The sequence below is a fragment of the Homalodisca vitripennis genome, chromosome X (genome assembly GCF_021130785.1).
Source record: "Homalodisca vitripennis isolate AUS2020 chromosome X, UT_GWSS_2.1, whole genome shotgun sequence".
Lineage (NCBI taxonomy): Eukaryota > Metazoa > Arthropoda > Insecta > Hemiptera > Cicadellidae > Homalodisca > Homalodisca vitripennis.
The window spans coordinates 72,223,691-72,237,101 of NC_060215.1; the positions used below are offsets into that span (position 1 = coordinate 72,223,691).

General features: G+C 31.5%; 1 protein-coding gene across 3 annotated transcripts in view; it reads left to right on the forward strand.

Moving 5' to 3' along the window:
- LOC124369190 (WASH complex subunit 4) overlaps window positions 1–13,411 on the forward strand; it is a 79,144-nt gene that overhangs the window by 54,106 nt on the left and 11,627 nt on the right. For all 3 annotated transcript variants that reach the window (XM_046827006.1, XM_046827007.1, XM_046827008.1), the window contains 6 exons: window positions 1,121–1,283; window positions 2,030–2,184; window positions 5,727–5,906; window positions 7,329–7,572; window positions 9,223–9,440; window positions 11,770–11,950. In XM_046827006.1, coding sequence (XP_046682962.1) covers window positions 1,121–1,283; window positions 2,030–2,184; window positions 5,727–5,906; window positions 7,329–7,572; window positions 9,223–9,440; window positions 11,770–11,950 — 1,141 coding nt within the window. The remainder of the gene's footprint in view (window positions 1–1,120; window positions 1,284–2,029; window positions 2,185–5,726; window positions 5,907–7,328; window positions 7,573–9,222; window positions 9,441–11,769; window positions 11,951–13,411) is intronic.

The following is a 13,411-nucleotide window of genomic DNA, read 5'->3' on the forward strand; positions in this document are numbered from 1 at the left end:
TTCACCTACGTCGGAGTCAATATCACTTTGATGTGCAGAACTACAACTATCTGCTAATTCATTGTTTAAAATGTCCCGTATGTCATCGGATTTGTTAGCAAAATGATGCAAATCACTCATTCTGCAGGTAATCAAAACTTACTTGTTCCAATAAACAGCAAAAATAACACAAAACAATTACATCGCTAAAACCAAATAATAACTGCAAATGATATAATAACCAGGAAACTAATATTTAACCATTTGAATAACAAATAACTCCACTAAAGCAAATAGCAAACAGAAAGGTGCACTTCGTAGGTTATAGCAAATAGTCATTGATTGTTTTCATTGTTTTAGCACGCAATGGAAGTTGAGGTGTTGCCAACCCACAAAACAAAATAGCGATTGAGTCCAGCAGCTGTTTGCTTTTTCACCGATAACTAGTTATTTTACAATTAAAAATATAACAATATTTGTAAATTGGCCAACAGTGCCAATTGGAGGGCAAAGGGTTAAGGCTTAGTTCACATAACATTAGTATTTCTGCCTGTGTTATATAAGCTTATTATCGAAACTATTCACTTTGACTTCCTTACCCTTCTTCTTGAATTCATAGCGTTTATCAATATCTTATGTAAATAAGCACAGTAAAACAGAAACGAAAATAGACATCCTGGAAAACTTATTTCTGGATCAAAATTACAGTAACTTAATAGTTTTAATGTCTCTACTACTGGCTTTATTTGCTATCCTTTGTCCCTTTAAAGCCATTGTACATCTGGAAAGTATATAAAAAATTAGAACAATGCTTATAAATTCACAAAACCACCTATAATGCATGCTTGTTGTCATATAAAAGTCCCAAATATTTTATAACGAGTCAAATGTATTCAACCAATATTAAAACAAATATTCTAGTGAAAGCAACATCATATCCAAAGGAACAATACAACTAAAAAATTAAATTTATCACCATTTATAGCAATACTATGTTTTTCTAATTATAACTTATAGCTATAGCCAAAATATTTTTGTAATTGTGCCATTCTCTTAAGTTAAGCAGAGTAGTGCTCAATAATCATTCCTATACATGATACATGAAACATATGTTTATTCTAATGAATAAGATTGTTTTCAGATTATAAAACCACTGTGTGAAGAAATTGAGACCAACCTGAGGCTACACACACATTCACACTTACAGTCTCAGGAGATCCCCCTACAGACAGTGCAGCCAGACTGCAAGGACAGCCTCTCTCTCCCACCTCTCTACCTCTTTCACAGTTTTGTTTCCCTGAAAGGTGAGATGTTTGTTAGTTTAGTCTGTACTGCAGAAAATGTACTATAATTACAACAAAAAAAAATATATATATATAAACATTAAATATTAATAATTTAAAACTCTTTTCTTAATACATGTTCTACCTAAAAGTAATATAACAAATTTCAATATTAAAAAAAACCTTATATAAGTAAGTGCATAATAAAAATATTCTTTTTTATGCATTTAAAAACAATAAAAGCAATAGCGAGAATTGAGGTACAAATTGTTGTACCCAAGTGAAACGTTCTGATTGATATTAATTCTCTGTACTACAGCAGTTTACCAATATTGTTGTCCTCTTCTTCAGCAGTGTATACTTTGTTTTAGTTCTAATTTATTTTATTAGTGTCAGAAACTTTTGCAACATTGTAATTATAATGATAATTACATTATAAAAAACAAATACCCTATTAAATTCTTAGTTTGTTCTCAGTAAATTAGGTAGGCTAATTTATATTGACTTTTACAAATTTATTTCCCAGCAAAATCGACAGTTTAAATATAAAATTGTTCTGTTAAAGGTTAAAACCTCCATAATGAGAGCAAATTTTAAATTGATTTACGTATTTTATGAAATATAAGTTACTTGTAAATTATATTTTATATAATTCTTAAAAGTAACCTAACCCCATACAAAATTTTACTACCAGCTCTCAAGTTAAAAGATGGTGATCTGGAATAACAAATGCTGTATAGCTTATTGTTCTCTTTGACTCTGTGCAGGAAAGATTGGGAATTATTTGGAGAAGACATTCTATGACTTGACAACAGTGGCACTACACGATTGGCGCACATACGGCGAGATGCGTTGTCTCGCTCAGCACAAATACAATATCTCAACCGTTGAAGATACTCTACCAAGTCAAACATTAGAGCAGGTCAGACAATGTAGCCCATTAATTTGGCTCAATTTAACTTCAAAAAATTTCTGTTTGCTAATGTTTTTTATATTAATATTCTGCAATGCATGTCACCATTTTAAAAGTATAAATTTTACTATTCTAAATATATTTTGAATTAAATTTCCTAGTGAAATTATACTTTCTTCTACACCTCAATTGTTCCTTCTATGGGCCAAATAAGTAATATAACTCTGAAAAAGTTAAGTGTTTAAAAAATTCGCTAACACCCCAAACATGTAAATGAAGCATTAATAAAATGGGAGGTCTGAAATAGAAACTGGGTGTGAGTATATGTTCACACAATTGTAGCTCACTTGTCACTTTTATGTTCATAATCAATTTGTACGTCATTATTAAAACTATCAGGGTATTGTTTGCAATTACAAACTCTTGTTTTGACTTTGCCTATGGTTGTATCATAAAATTGTCAATGATTATAAATATCCTTATAACAAATAAAGATTTATTATTATTAATAAAACTATACTCTGATATTCATTTGTTAGATCTATATTTCCTGCTAAAGAATTATGGCCATTTTCACAAATAAACAAGTCAGCCACAGTAGTAAAAGAGCATTCGTTTGAAGTTTCTGATTCACATCTATTCCATTAACACATTCACTGCGGATGACAAAATTACCGGCGACAAAAAATGTGGGAATTTTTTTTGTTTTTTTACTTACCCAAAACGGAGTCAGGATAGCCGAAAGGATTGTCCAAGGTATCCCGGAAGCTTCGTTGGCCGGAACGGGTGACGTCATGTCCATGCCAAGTCTGCTCGTCATCCGCACCGGGTGCCGGTCCCCATGTTGTATGTGCTCGTAGCGCACTAGGTTTTGGCACAAACACTCGCGAATTACACGTATATAGTACATGAATGACACGTAGATAGTACATCAATTACACGTAGATAGTACATCAATTACACATATTTGGGTGGGGTGGCCCACTGGGGGTGGGGGACGCCGCCTTCACCATCCCTAGAACTGTTCGAACTCGACTCATTGTCTTCATCAGATGAAAAATTATCGTCAATAACATTATCGTCTTCCTCCATTATGAGTACATACACTTACACAGTCAACAGAAACTATAATCCACTCACACAATATCGCACCAACTGACTCACCGAAACAGGCACACCTCGCTATGAATGTTACAGCCTTCCCGGGCAACTCCTCAGCTCACACTGAGGCAATATGAAAGCAGCTGCCATATGCCGAGCTCGCTCATCCACCGCCCGGCGCACCATTTTCGCATGACGAACATGCTCGTCACCCGCAGTGAATGTGTTAAGCTCCCTTTTTACTCACTGTTTAAAAAAATATTAATTAACGAATTTAAATATAGTTAACCAAATTATTATACTTTTTAAAATAATATTTTGCTTGCAGGTAGTATTTTATAAGTAATACATTACTGCCAGTTAGTATTTCCAATATTTATTTTATAACGGTTAGGTTTGGGTAGGGATAGTTTTATAATACTATATAACCCTAAGACACCGGATAGAATAGTCGAGAGGGGTCAAATCCAGGGTTTGGAAGGGAGGTAGTTTCCAAGTTCAGCTCAGACCCAAGTCAATGTACAAAAAAATGTTGAAACAAATACAGCACCGATGATCAACGGATCAACAGGCGATCATCATCGCCGACTTGGAAACAAAAGGACATAAAGGGAAGGCTTCAGCATTTCTTTTAGGATGACTGTTCGCTTGCTTAAACATTATCTAAAACGACAGTTACTAGTTCAACACAAGCTCGAACCTAAGGAACGCGGGTACAAACCTACGTCAAGCGACCCAGTGGCCTCAAAAAAATATGATAAAAGAAATAAAAATGAAGCGTGAACACTAGTCCACTCGAAATCGCGCCTAGCTTGACTTGAGCTCGAAACTAAGGAATGCTGGTGCCAACGTACGTCAAGCGACTCAGCGACCTTGAAAGGAAACGAAAAGTAAATAAAACTTAATTTGAACACCTCGTTACTAGTAATAAAATTTATCCTTATTCGTCTACTGATTTATTTTCTTGCTGTATTTTGTATATAAAAATAATATTTTTATTAGCGGTTTAAGTGCGGAATTTCATTTACTGATCGTATTGTTAGCGACTAGGCAAGTACAGGCAAAAGCGTGTATAGGCAAGCAAAATGAATACCAAATACAGCTAGAACTTACATGCACCTTAGCGCGTTGTATGGTGTAGCGGTGACTGCCCGAGTTAGTCAGGCACAGCGTACTTACATACTGTAGTACCCTTCACAGTAAGGCGCTCCAACCTTTGAAGCGATCTCCAGCGGACTTATTCCGAAACTCTATGGTGTTTATTACCTGGTTGGTTACTCCGCAAGCTTTCGTCTTCTGCGTTGAAGTTGTGCTACCAGAGAGTAATTGTAGGTGAAAGAAATAAAGATAGTAACATGTCATGAAACTAAAAATATTTTCCTTTCAAAAGAAAATAATTACCTTATTTAAGCCCCTGTATAAAATGACGTTACAATTTTTGTCTATTGCCATGAGTCTGCTGATTTGCAGATGATTGCTGATTGAGAGTTCGCAAATTACTGATCGCTAATAAGTGTTTTTCTTGTATATTGTTTAAAAAAATACTGTAAATAACCTAATTAACAAATTATTGTGCTTTTTCAAAAAATATTTTGCATTCAGTTTCTATTGTCTATATTTATGTTTGTGCAATGCCATGTGTGTGCTGCGTGTATGCACAGATGTCAGAATAGAAAAAAATAGAAAATTCTGGATTTGCCCATCACTATTAAAGAATTTTTCGACTGAGAATAATTTATGTTTAATAAAATAGTATTTGATAATTTTTTTAAAATCTATTCACATTTTAAACTAACTAATTTTAAATCTTTGAAATATTTTGTTATGCATATTAAAACGGTGTCCTATGGAACAACTAGGATGATTTTCATGTACGAAATCTCAAATATGCCTTGTTTTATATATTAAATTAATTTTGTCTCGGCTGTCAAGTTTTCGTGACAGAAAAAAGCATTTGTATATATATATATATATATATATATATATATATATATATATCCATACTTTTAGATTACAGCTAATAAACTCTTTCCATTCAGCTAGGTAAGATATCTGATTGAATATTTACACGTGTAGGCTACACATAGAAATTCATATTACTTGATTATAAAGAAAATGTGTCATTATCGTGGTGGTGGTAGCATAATTATCAGTAGTTACTGAATCAATCTGTTAGTTAAAGTTCTGTTGCATTATGTGTATTTTAATAATAACAAAAATCATTGTGTAGTAAGTATTATTTAGTGTTTAGTTTTTTTAGTTTTGTTTTTTTGTATAAAATATCACAACACTTCCATATGAAAGTTAATTACCAAGTGCATTAAATGTTTTTGTGCTTTCTTGGACCTGAATATGATATGGACAAACTATAAAATTGTGTGAGAAAATTTAGGGTAACTTTTTTATTGAGATTAATTCATGGTTGAAACTAAGAGTTTGTTATATTTTAGGGCCTTGATGTGTTGGAGATCATGAGAAACATTCACATATTTGTGTCTAAGTATCAGTACAACTTGAATAACCAGATTTTCATAGAGCACTCAAGCAATAACAAGCATCTGAACACCATAAACATTCGACACATCGCTAACTCGATTCGCACTCATGGCACAGGAATCATGAACACCACGGTAAGTTGCTTATTTGGATCTGTATTATCACAAATTTGGAATGTCAAAGCTAAAAAATTCAAAATTCATTTTAAGGATAATGTTTGTTGATAGACCACTTAACACATCACTATAAAAATGAAAAGTTGAAATTGTTGCTCAATTTCACCTTCCGCTTATGAGCTTCTTCGAACACAGTTTAAAACTGAAGCTGTCATAGGAAAACCTCTGAAATCTGAGGCCTATGCCTACTTGAAGAGATTAAATAAACTAAAAATAACTAAATCTATGTTAAAATAAACAAATCATACCAGAGCGTTGTGACACGCGTAAGTCAGGAATCATAACCACCATGTTTGTGTGTCAATTCCACTAACTATAAAACATGCACTTAATAAAAACAAAACATAACACTTAATATTAAAACTACAGAATACAGGTCAAAGTAGGTCTGCATTCGCTGACCAACCACCTAGTACTGACCAGAGGCCAATAGTAAATGGCAATCGTCACAGTAGAAACAAGATAGTGACAAAAAGGAGGGAACAGAAGTGGGTCTTTCTTCTATTATTGATTCATTATAGATGAACTTCTTAAAACTATACTGTGTCTCCGCATTGGTTTATTACAAATCTCTGACTTATACATATCACAGTATGATTTCTTTATTTTCACCTAGATTGTAATTATGTGTTAGCTTAGTTATTCACCCGAGGAAGAGATCAGATTGCAGATCTCAAAACGTATTGTTACTGATTTTTGTATCATTGAACGATGGCAAATGTCCGGAAAACTCTTGTTTCTTTCACAATCCTCCCATTATAAAAAACAAACCTCAAACAAAGAACTGCTTGTCTGAACAGTTTGATGAGTATGGCAGTTTGTTGACTCTCCTGCCTGTTTAAGCCATTAAGCTTAGATAGGCTTCATGTGAAAGTCACAATATTCAATTGATTTGGGATGTATTGGATAAACCTCATATGTGATAAAGAATCTTGATTAGTTCATTGCTCTCTCTCATTTGTATAAGATCAGATATCTTCAAAAAGTTACAAATACATCATTTTTGAAGTAAAGGATAAAATATGACAGTTTTTAAATGTCTGGCTAATGGTCACTAAAACAGGTTTTTAAGGAGAATATTTGATTTACATTATTGATATTTTCTTGTTTTGTTTAAAAACACTGTCAGTGGAACAATCAGATACGTAGATTTTTATCTATGTATGTTTTTTGTGTGCTGTCAATGTCTATTCAACTTATGTGGCCAGTGACAATCTGTGTGATTCTATTTGAGTTAGCAATAAATTATTAGCACAAATTAACTGACTCACTTTTTTGTTCCTGAAACTCACTTTTAGAGATTTCATAATACACAACTGTGTGAAAATTTTAAGAATTAAAAACTGTTTATTCTTGTTTATGTTTTCTGTTTGTTTACAGGTGAATTTCACATATCAGTTTTTGAGAAAGAAACTCATAATCTTCTCTCAGTTTCTTTATGATGAACACATCAAATCTCGACTACTGAAAGATCTATGCTTCTTTAGAGACAATAAGGTTCAGTTGGATTCCAAGTATTCCTATGAAAGAGCAGAGAAGTTCAATAAGGGCATTCGCCGGCTGGGAGTGACTCAAGAAGGATTGACCTATTTAGATCAGTTTCGGATTCTTATCACTCACATTGGTAAATAAATTATTTCTGTGTCTCTCTAAGTCTGTAACTGAGTTTATGTAGGAAGTCTCCTGTTGCATATTCAATGTTTTGCATGATTTAAAACTAAAAATCTAGTAAGCATTATTTTAGTTAAATAACTCCCTAGTGCTTATTAAAATTAATATTAAGTTCAAATGCATTAAAATTTAGAAAAATGTTTGTATACATACATAGTGTTAGCCATATTTTCATTGTAGAGCATAAACCTGGTCCATATACTTCTCTGAGAAAACATTTTATTTTAATGCTATTATCATGATTTGGGAACACTGTATTCTGTTGCATGAGAGTTTGGAAGTGCTGGAGAGTAGAGGTTAGCTATGAAAACCCTGTTACATTTATTACATTGAATAATTATATTTTATTATGTAGTAAAGTTGACTGATACCCATATCCTGTCATAGGTCTTAAACTGCAATGTTTTATGTAATATGAACCATTTGTAATTTTGGTAACCTTTGGCAGGGATAGCGTATAGAAACACAGTGCACTATGATTAACTTATGTACCATAAACATGCTTCTTTCATCAATGTTCACTTAAAATTATCTGAATAACAACAATCTAATTGTATTTTGAAAGCATGTAAAAATAAATAGTTCAGGTAAAAATATCTCAAAGTTAAAATTTCTAATAACACATATACTATTTGAGCAATAATTACTTAATCTACTATCAGTCTAATTATAGTGATGGTTAATTGTATTCACAGTTTTGTGTAACTTAGTTTTCTACATTTTGGATATGAAACAAATTTATATGGAAACATTTTATTTTAAATCTTTAAACAACAAAATTTACCCAGTTAAATTTCTACTAAAACAGTGTTTAGTTCAAAAAACAAACTAAAATCACATTAAAACGATTTAGTAAATAAGATGTTGCACCCACAGCAATCGGTCAACATATATATATAATTCAACTGAAGTTAAATAAATTATAAGGAAAACACATTATGAATTAAGCTTTCTTTTTATGCCAGTCACAATTTTTACCATAACAAATGTATTTCAAATATAAGATGAGTATTGATCCATCAAACAACTTCACTATATATATACAAAGAAACTGTTTTCATTTCAGCTGCTCTAATCAGCTGATTTAAAATTTAACAGCTGATATTTGTAACTCACTAGCAGTGTTGTCATTCACTCTTTGACATTGTTTAATACTCAGTTTTTGTAAAAGTGAATTCTCTATTTCTAATTTATCAATCAATTTCTTAAACTAGATATCATTGGATTTGTAATTTGTGTTCATCAAGATGTTCTCAAATAAAACACTTTTAAGTTAAATAAATAAATTTATGGCTGTTTTTGTTAAATACAATTATAGAGTTTCTGTAAGTTTGCATGTGACATTTTGGTTTGTCTTTGATCAACAAATAATATTTGAAAAAGTTGGTGGGGAGTTTGGGGACACATGTTGCTTTGTAATGAATACATATTAATAAAAGTTTTAAATGTAATTGATCTGAAATTTAAGAACTCTGAAGGATCAGACAGTATGGTTTGAGACGTTTTGTCTCAGTAATGGTCTTATCAGGGAAACAGGGTGGGAATGAGAGGGTTAAGAGTAAATTGAGATAATGTTAAATCATATTAAGGTGACATTTTTTAGGTAATGCAATGGGGTATGTGCGTATGATTCGGTCTGGAGGATTACACTGCTGTTCTACAGCTATACGCTACATCCCAGATCTGGACAGTATAGTCAGCCTACAGGAACTAACCAGTGCCGAGGGGCTCTCAGAAACGTGTGTGCAGACAGCTCAAGTTCTTGACCAAGTTATTAACAACATGAGGCGCAATATCACTGAAGGTTCTGAGTACTTTAAGGTATGTACAATTCTGTGATCCAAACAAAGTCTTTAATAGTCACAAACAATATCAATTGTACGTAATGTCAGATTTTACTACTAGTTTTAAGATTTCTAAGAATTCTGAATGGGCAATTTTGATAGGAAGCAGATTTGTAAAGGAAATGGAATGTTTATCTGTACCAAAGCTCAAATGTTCTTCATGGACCACGAAGGACTGGCAGGAAAGATGACATCAAGAAGGTGAGAGGTCAAGGATGGCCAGACTACTGAGTACACTGCAGGAGTGAATTGAGTACAAATCATAGTTTGGTTTTGTTTATTGGAGGACAGTGATTCAACAAATATCAGTGGGTTAAAGCTTAACTGTCTCAAATAATACTTTTAATTAGATAAGACCAAGAATATTATAGTGTTTTTACTGCACCAGCATTCAAAATAATAGTAACAAACTTATACAATTTTTTATATAAATTAACCTCTCTTCCTTATTAGAGGATTAAAAGTATGTAATCTATGTATTCCCATTATATTTGACAGATTTAATAAAAAACTTGACTTAAATGTTAAACTCAAATATATTAACGCAATCAAATACCTTAGTTAAGTCACAGAAGATGCCCATTGTTATCTGTGATCCATCCAAAGCCCAGGACACCTCATTAACTAAATTTGATATTGCACTTGTACTCAATCTTTTTCAGACCCCAAACTGTTCATTTGCCAAAATGTCATTTTTCTAAAATAGATATTATTTGGTTAAAATCTAATTTTTCAAAAATGTTTAGAAAATGTGGTAAACTGGGATCGGTTGATAAGTTTTAGGTTTACACCGCTCACCTTTCTTAAAAATAGGCTTGAGTTTAGCATACTTTAAAAGCTATAGAAAAAAATTACTTTGAAATGATTGATTTACAATGACTACCAGGGGCTCTGCTATAAAGTTTGCAACCCCTTTTATTAAATTAAGAGGTATTTCATCCCAACCCGTTGATTTTTGTTACTTAGGATTTTATAACTTTAACAACTTTATCCGGGGTATTACAAGTACTATGATAATCAAACGTAGACCGTTCATTAGTTTTTACATTCATTGCAAGATTTAATGCTTTCTATTTATAACGAGACAATCCAATTTCCTTGGCAGTCTCAGTTAACTTTTTGTTAAAAATCTTCAGTAATATCTATTGCATTACCAGTAAGATTATTAGCCATTACTAAATCTGGAAAATTATTTGTAGCTTTAATACACTCTAACTCTGCTTTAACGACATTCCAAGCAGCCCCTATCATCTGAGTCTTTAATGAAGTCAGCATTACTGATTCTTTTGGATTCATTACAAACACTCTTAAAAATCTTTCCATAACACTTAACATAGTTTATAAAATGTAAATGATCTGTCATCTTAGCCATCCTACAAAGATCTCTTTTCTTATGACTAGATATCCCAATACCTAATACCACTTTAATTATTGTTTTAATGATAAAATAAAAGATTTTCACTCAAAACTTATCACATTGAATATAATTTAGTCACAATTTAAAATATGTATTTAAGGTTATAGTTTGGGTTATAACTTTAGTTTATGATAAAAGTTAAAATCTTTTTTTATAATAAAAATAATGTAAAACCAACTTCGTAACCAAGTCCTTGACGTATCTTATACTCTTATAATAACTAATAATTTATAAAACACTAACTAAACAATTAATCACTAATAAAACTTCAACTTTGACTAGTCCCATGAAGCCCTATGTAAAAACTACAATCATAACTGATATAATGACAACTTTATGAACCTTTTCATGAGCAGTTTTAAACATAGCAAAAAGGTTATATTAAGTGGTTAAGTATTGTGTCCAAATTCAGTAATAAGACCATAGTGTGATTAATAAGTTCCCAACATGAGTATACTACGAACATAATAACCACCATAGCCAACTACAAAGTTAGTTCATATCGAGACAGCTATTTTTCTACAATTTTAAATTCAAATCTGGTAGTGATTAATTGTTTTATTATTGATCATCTTTAGAAGTTTAATAATCTGTATTCCCATTCTTTATTTATTTCACTGAATTTTCATAACTATGTTTAGTATCTTACAATTTTGTAGACAATTATAAATGTTATATTAAATTAAATTTTGCCTACCTCATCATAATCAACCACTATGATGGTTAAACATGGCATTTCCTTCTCAAACCCAACAGGACTCAACCAATTTGATTTAGTTTTAATTTGTTTTAAAATTATTAAAGGTCTGCATTCCTAGGGTTTAAGCAAAACAAATAATGTTGGTTTAGTATAACCCAAAATCACAATTGATTCCTTTTAAAATTACAGCTGCTCGTAGATGTGTTTGCTCCTGTCCTGTGCGACCAGAAGAACAGCCATCTTTGGAACTTCCACATGATTGTACCACCACTAACAATCAACTTCTGTGAGCACATGATCACAGCAAAGGAGAAAATGAGCAAAAAGAGCAAAGTAGGAGCAGCATTTACTGATGATGGATTTGCTATGGGTAAGAATAGTGATGATACATACTTTTATGTGAATCTTCTATTGTAAAATAAAACTATAAAACCTCCAATTACCAAACCTTTGATTTGACCTTATCTTTATTTCTTTTGATAAATGTGACAGGATTATTTTTAATTTAGTCTAAATTCAATGTTGAATGCATTTATTTTATGGCTCAACCCAATTTTTAATTAATGAAGTGTCAAATTAAACAGTGTTGTCTACAGATTAAGTGGATGTTGTGAATTCTCTCTAGAAGCATTAATTTTCTTTGTATACTAGATGTAATTTGATATTGTACTGTGATTTCAGTTGATATGCACAGGCAAAATATGTTTTCAACTCATATTAATTTAATCTGATTGCCTCATTTGATTTCATCCCTCAATAAAAATAATGAAAATGTAAATGTAAAAGCTGACAGACTGATTCAATCTAAATATTTACAATCTGAAACATATAAAATCATATATAAAAAGATGTGGTCAAAATTATAACTGAGAAAACCCGTTAGGAAGATATCTTTGTGATTCATTGATAATACTACACTTTGAGTTGAGTAAATATCATTAATTGGCTTAGAATCTTCAGTATTAAAAAGTGAAATGAATCTAATTAATAATATCTAATAATTAATATCTAATTAATATTAGATATTAATAATATCTATATAATATTGCAATTACGTGTTATCGAGAGCTACAACAAGCATGTGTCAGGCCAATGTGGCTCTTCATGGTAATGGTAACCACAATTGTGAAGCAGATAACTTTAATTATACATTCAGGAACAAAGAGTTTTCCTCTAAATGTAATTAATCTATGCTTTTTGTTTCATGCTCATTTTTACATTAAAAAAGTTTATTGTGAATGAAATGAAAATAATCTTTATTCATATGTTGCATATTCTTATACAAAGAATGGTGTCAATGTTAGATTTTCTTCATGTAATAAAACAAGCTATTAAAAGTTAGTTTAGCTTAGTATTGCTTTTACAATTAAAATGTACAAGTTATATACAAAACATTTCACCTGGTTCAGATTTAATATGAAAATATAAGGCGAAAAGAAATTCATTGATGAGTTATTATTGATTATATATATATATATATTATGATTTTTTTATTGTAACATTCATTTTAAATTCAAAGAAGATAAGTTATCTACCTAAAATTTAAATAAAAACATTTTGTACAATAAATAAATGACAAGACACTTAAAATTATAAAAAATTTGTTTTATGAAAATAAGTGAAAAATTTGTATATTGAAATTGTATTATAGTCAGCAGGCCCGGCGACAGGGGGGGGCAAGGGGGGCAAATGCATAGGGGCCCGGGGCCACAGGGGGCCCGGGCCGACTAAAATATGTATTTTTATTTTTTTTTATCATTGCCCATTACCATCGGCCCAGGGCCTGTGCGGGTGAAAATATTCAGGAAAATAACATGCAATGTTAATTTAA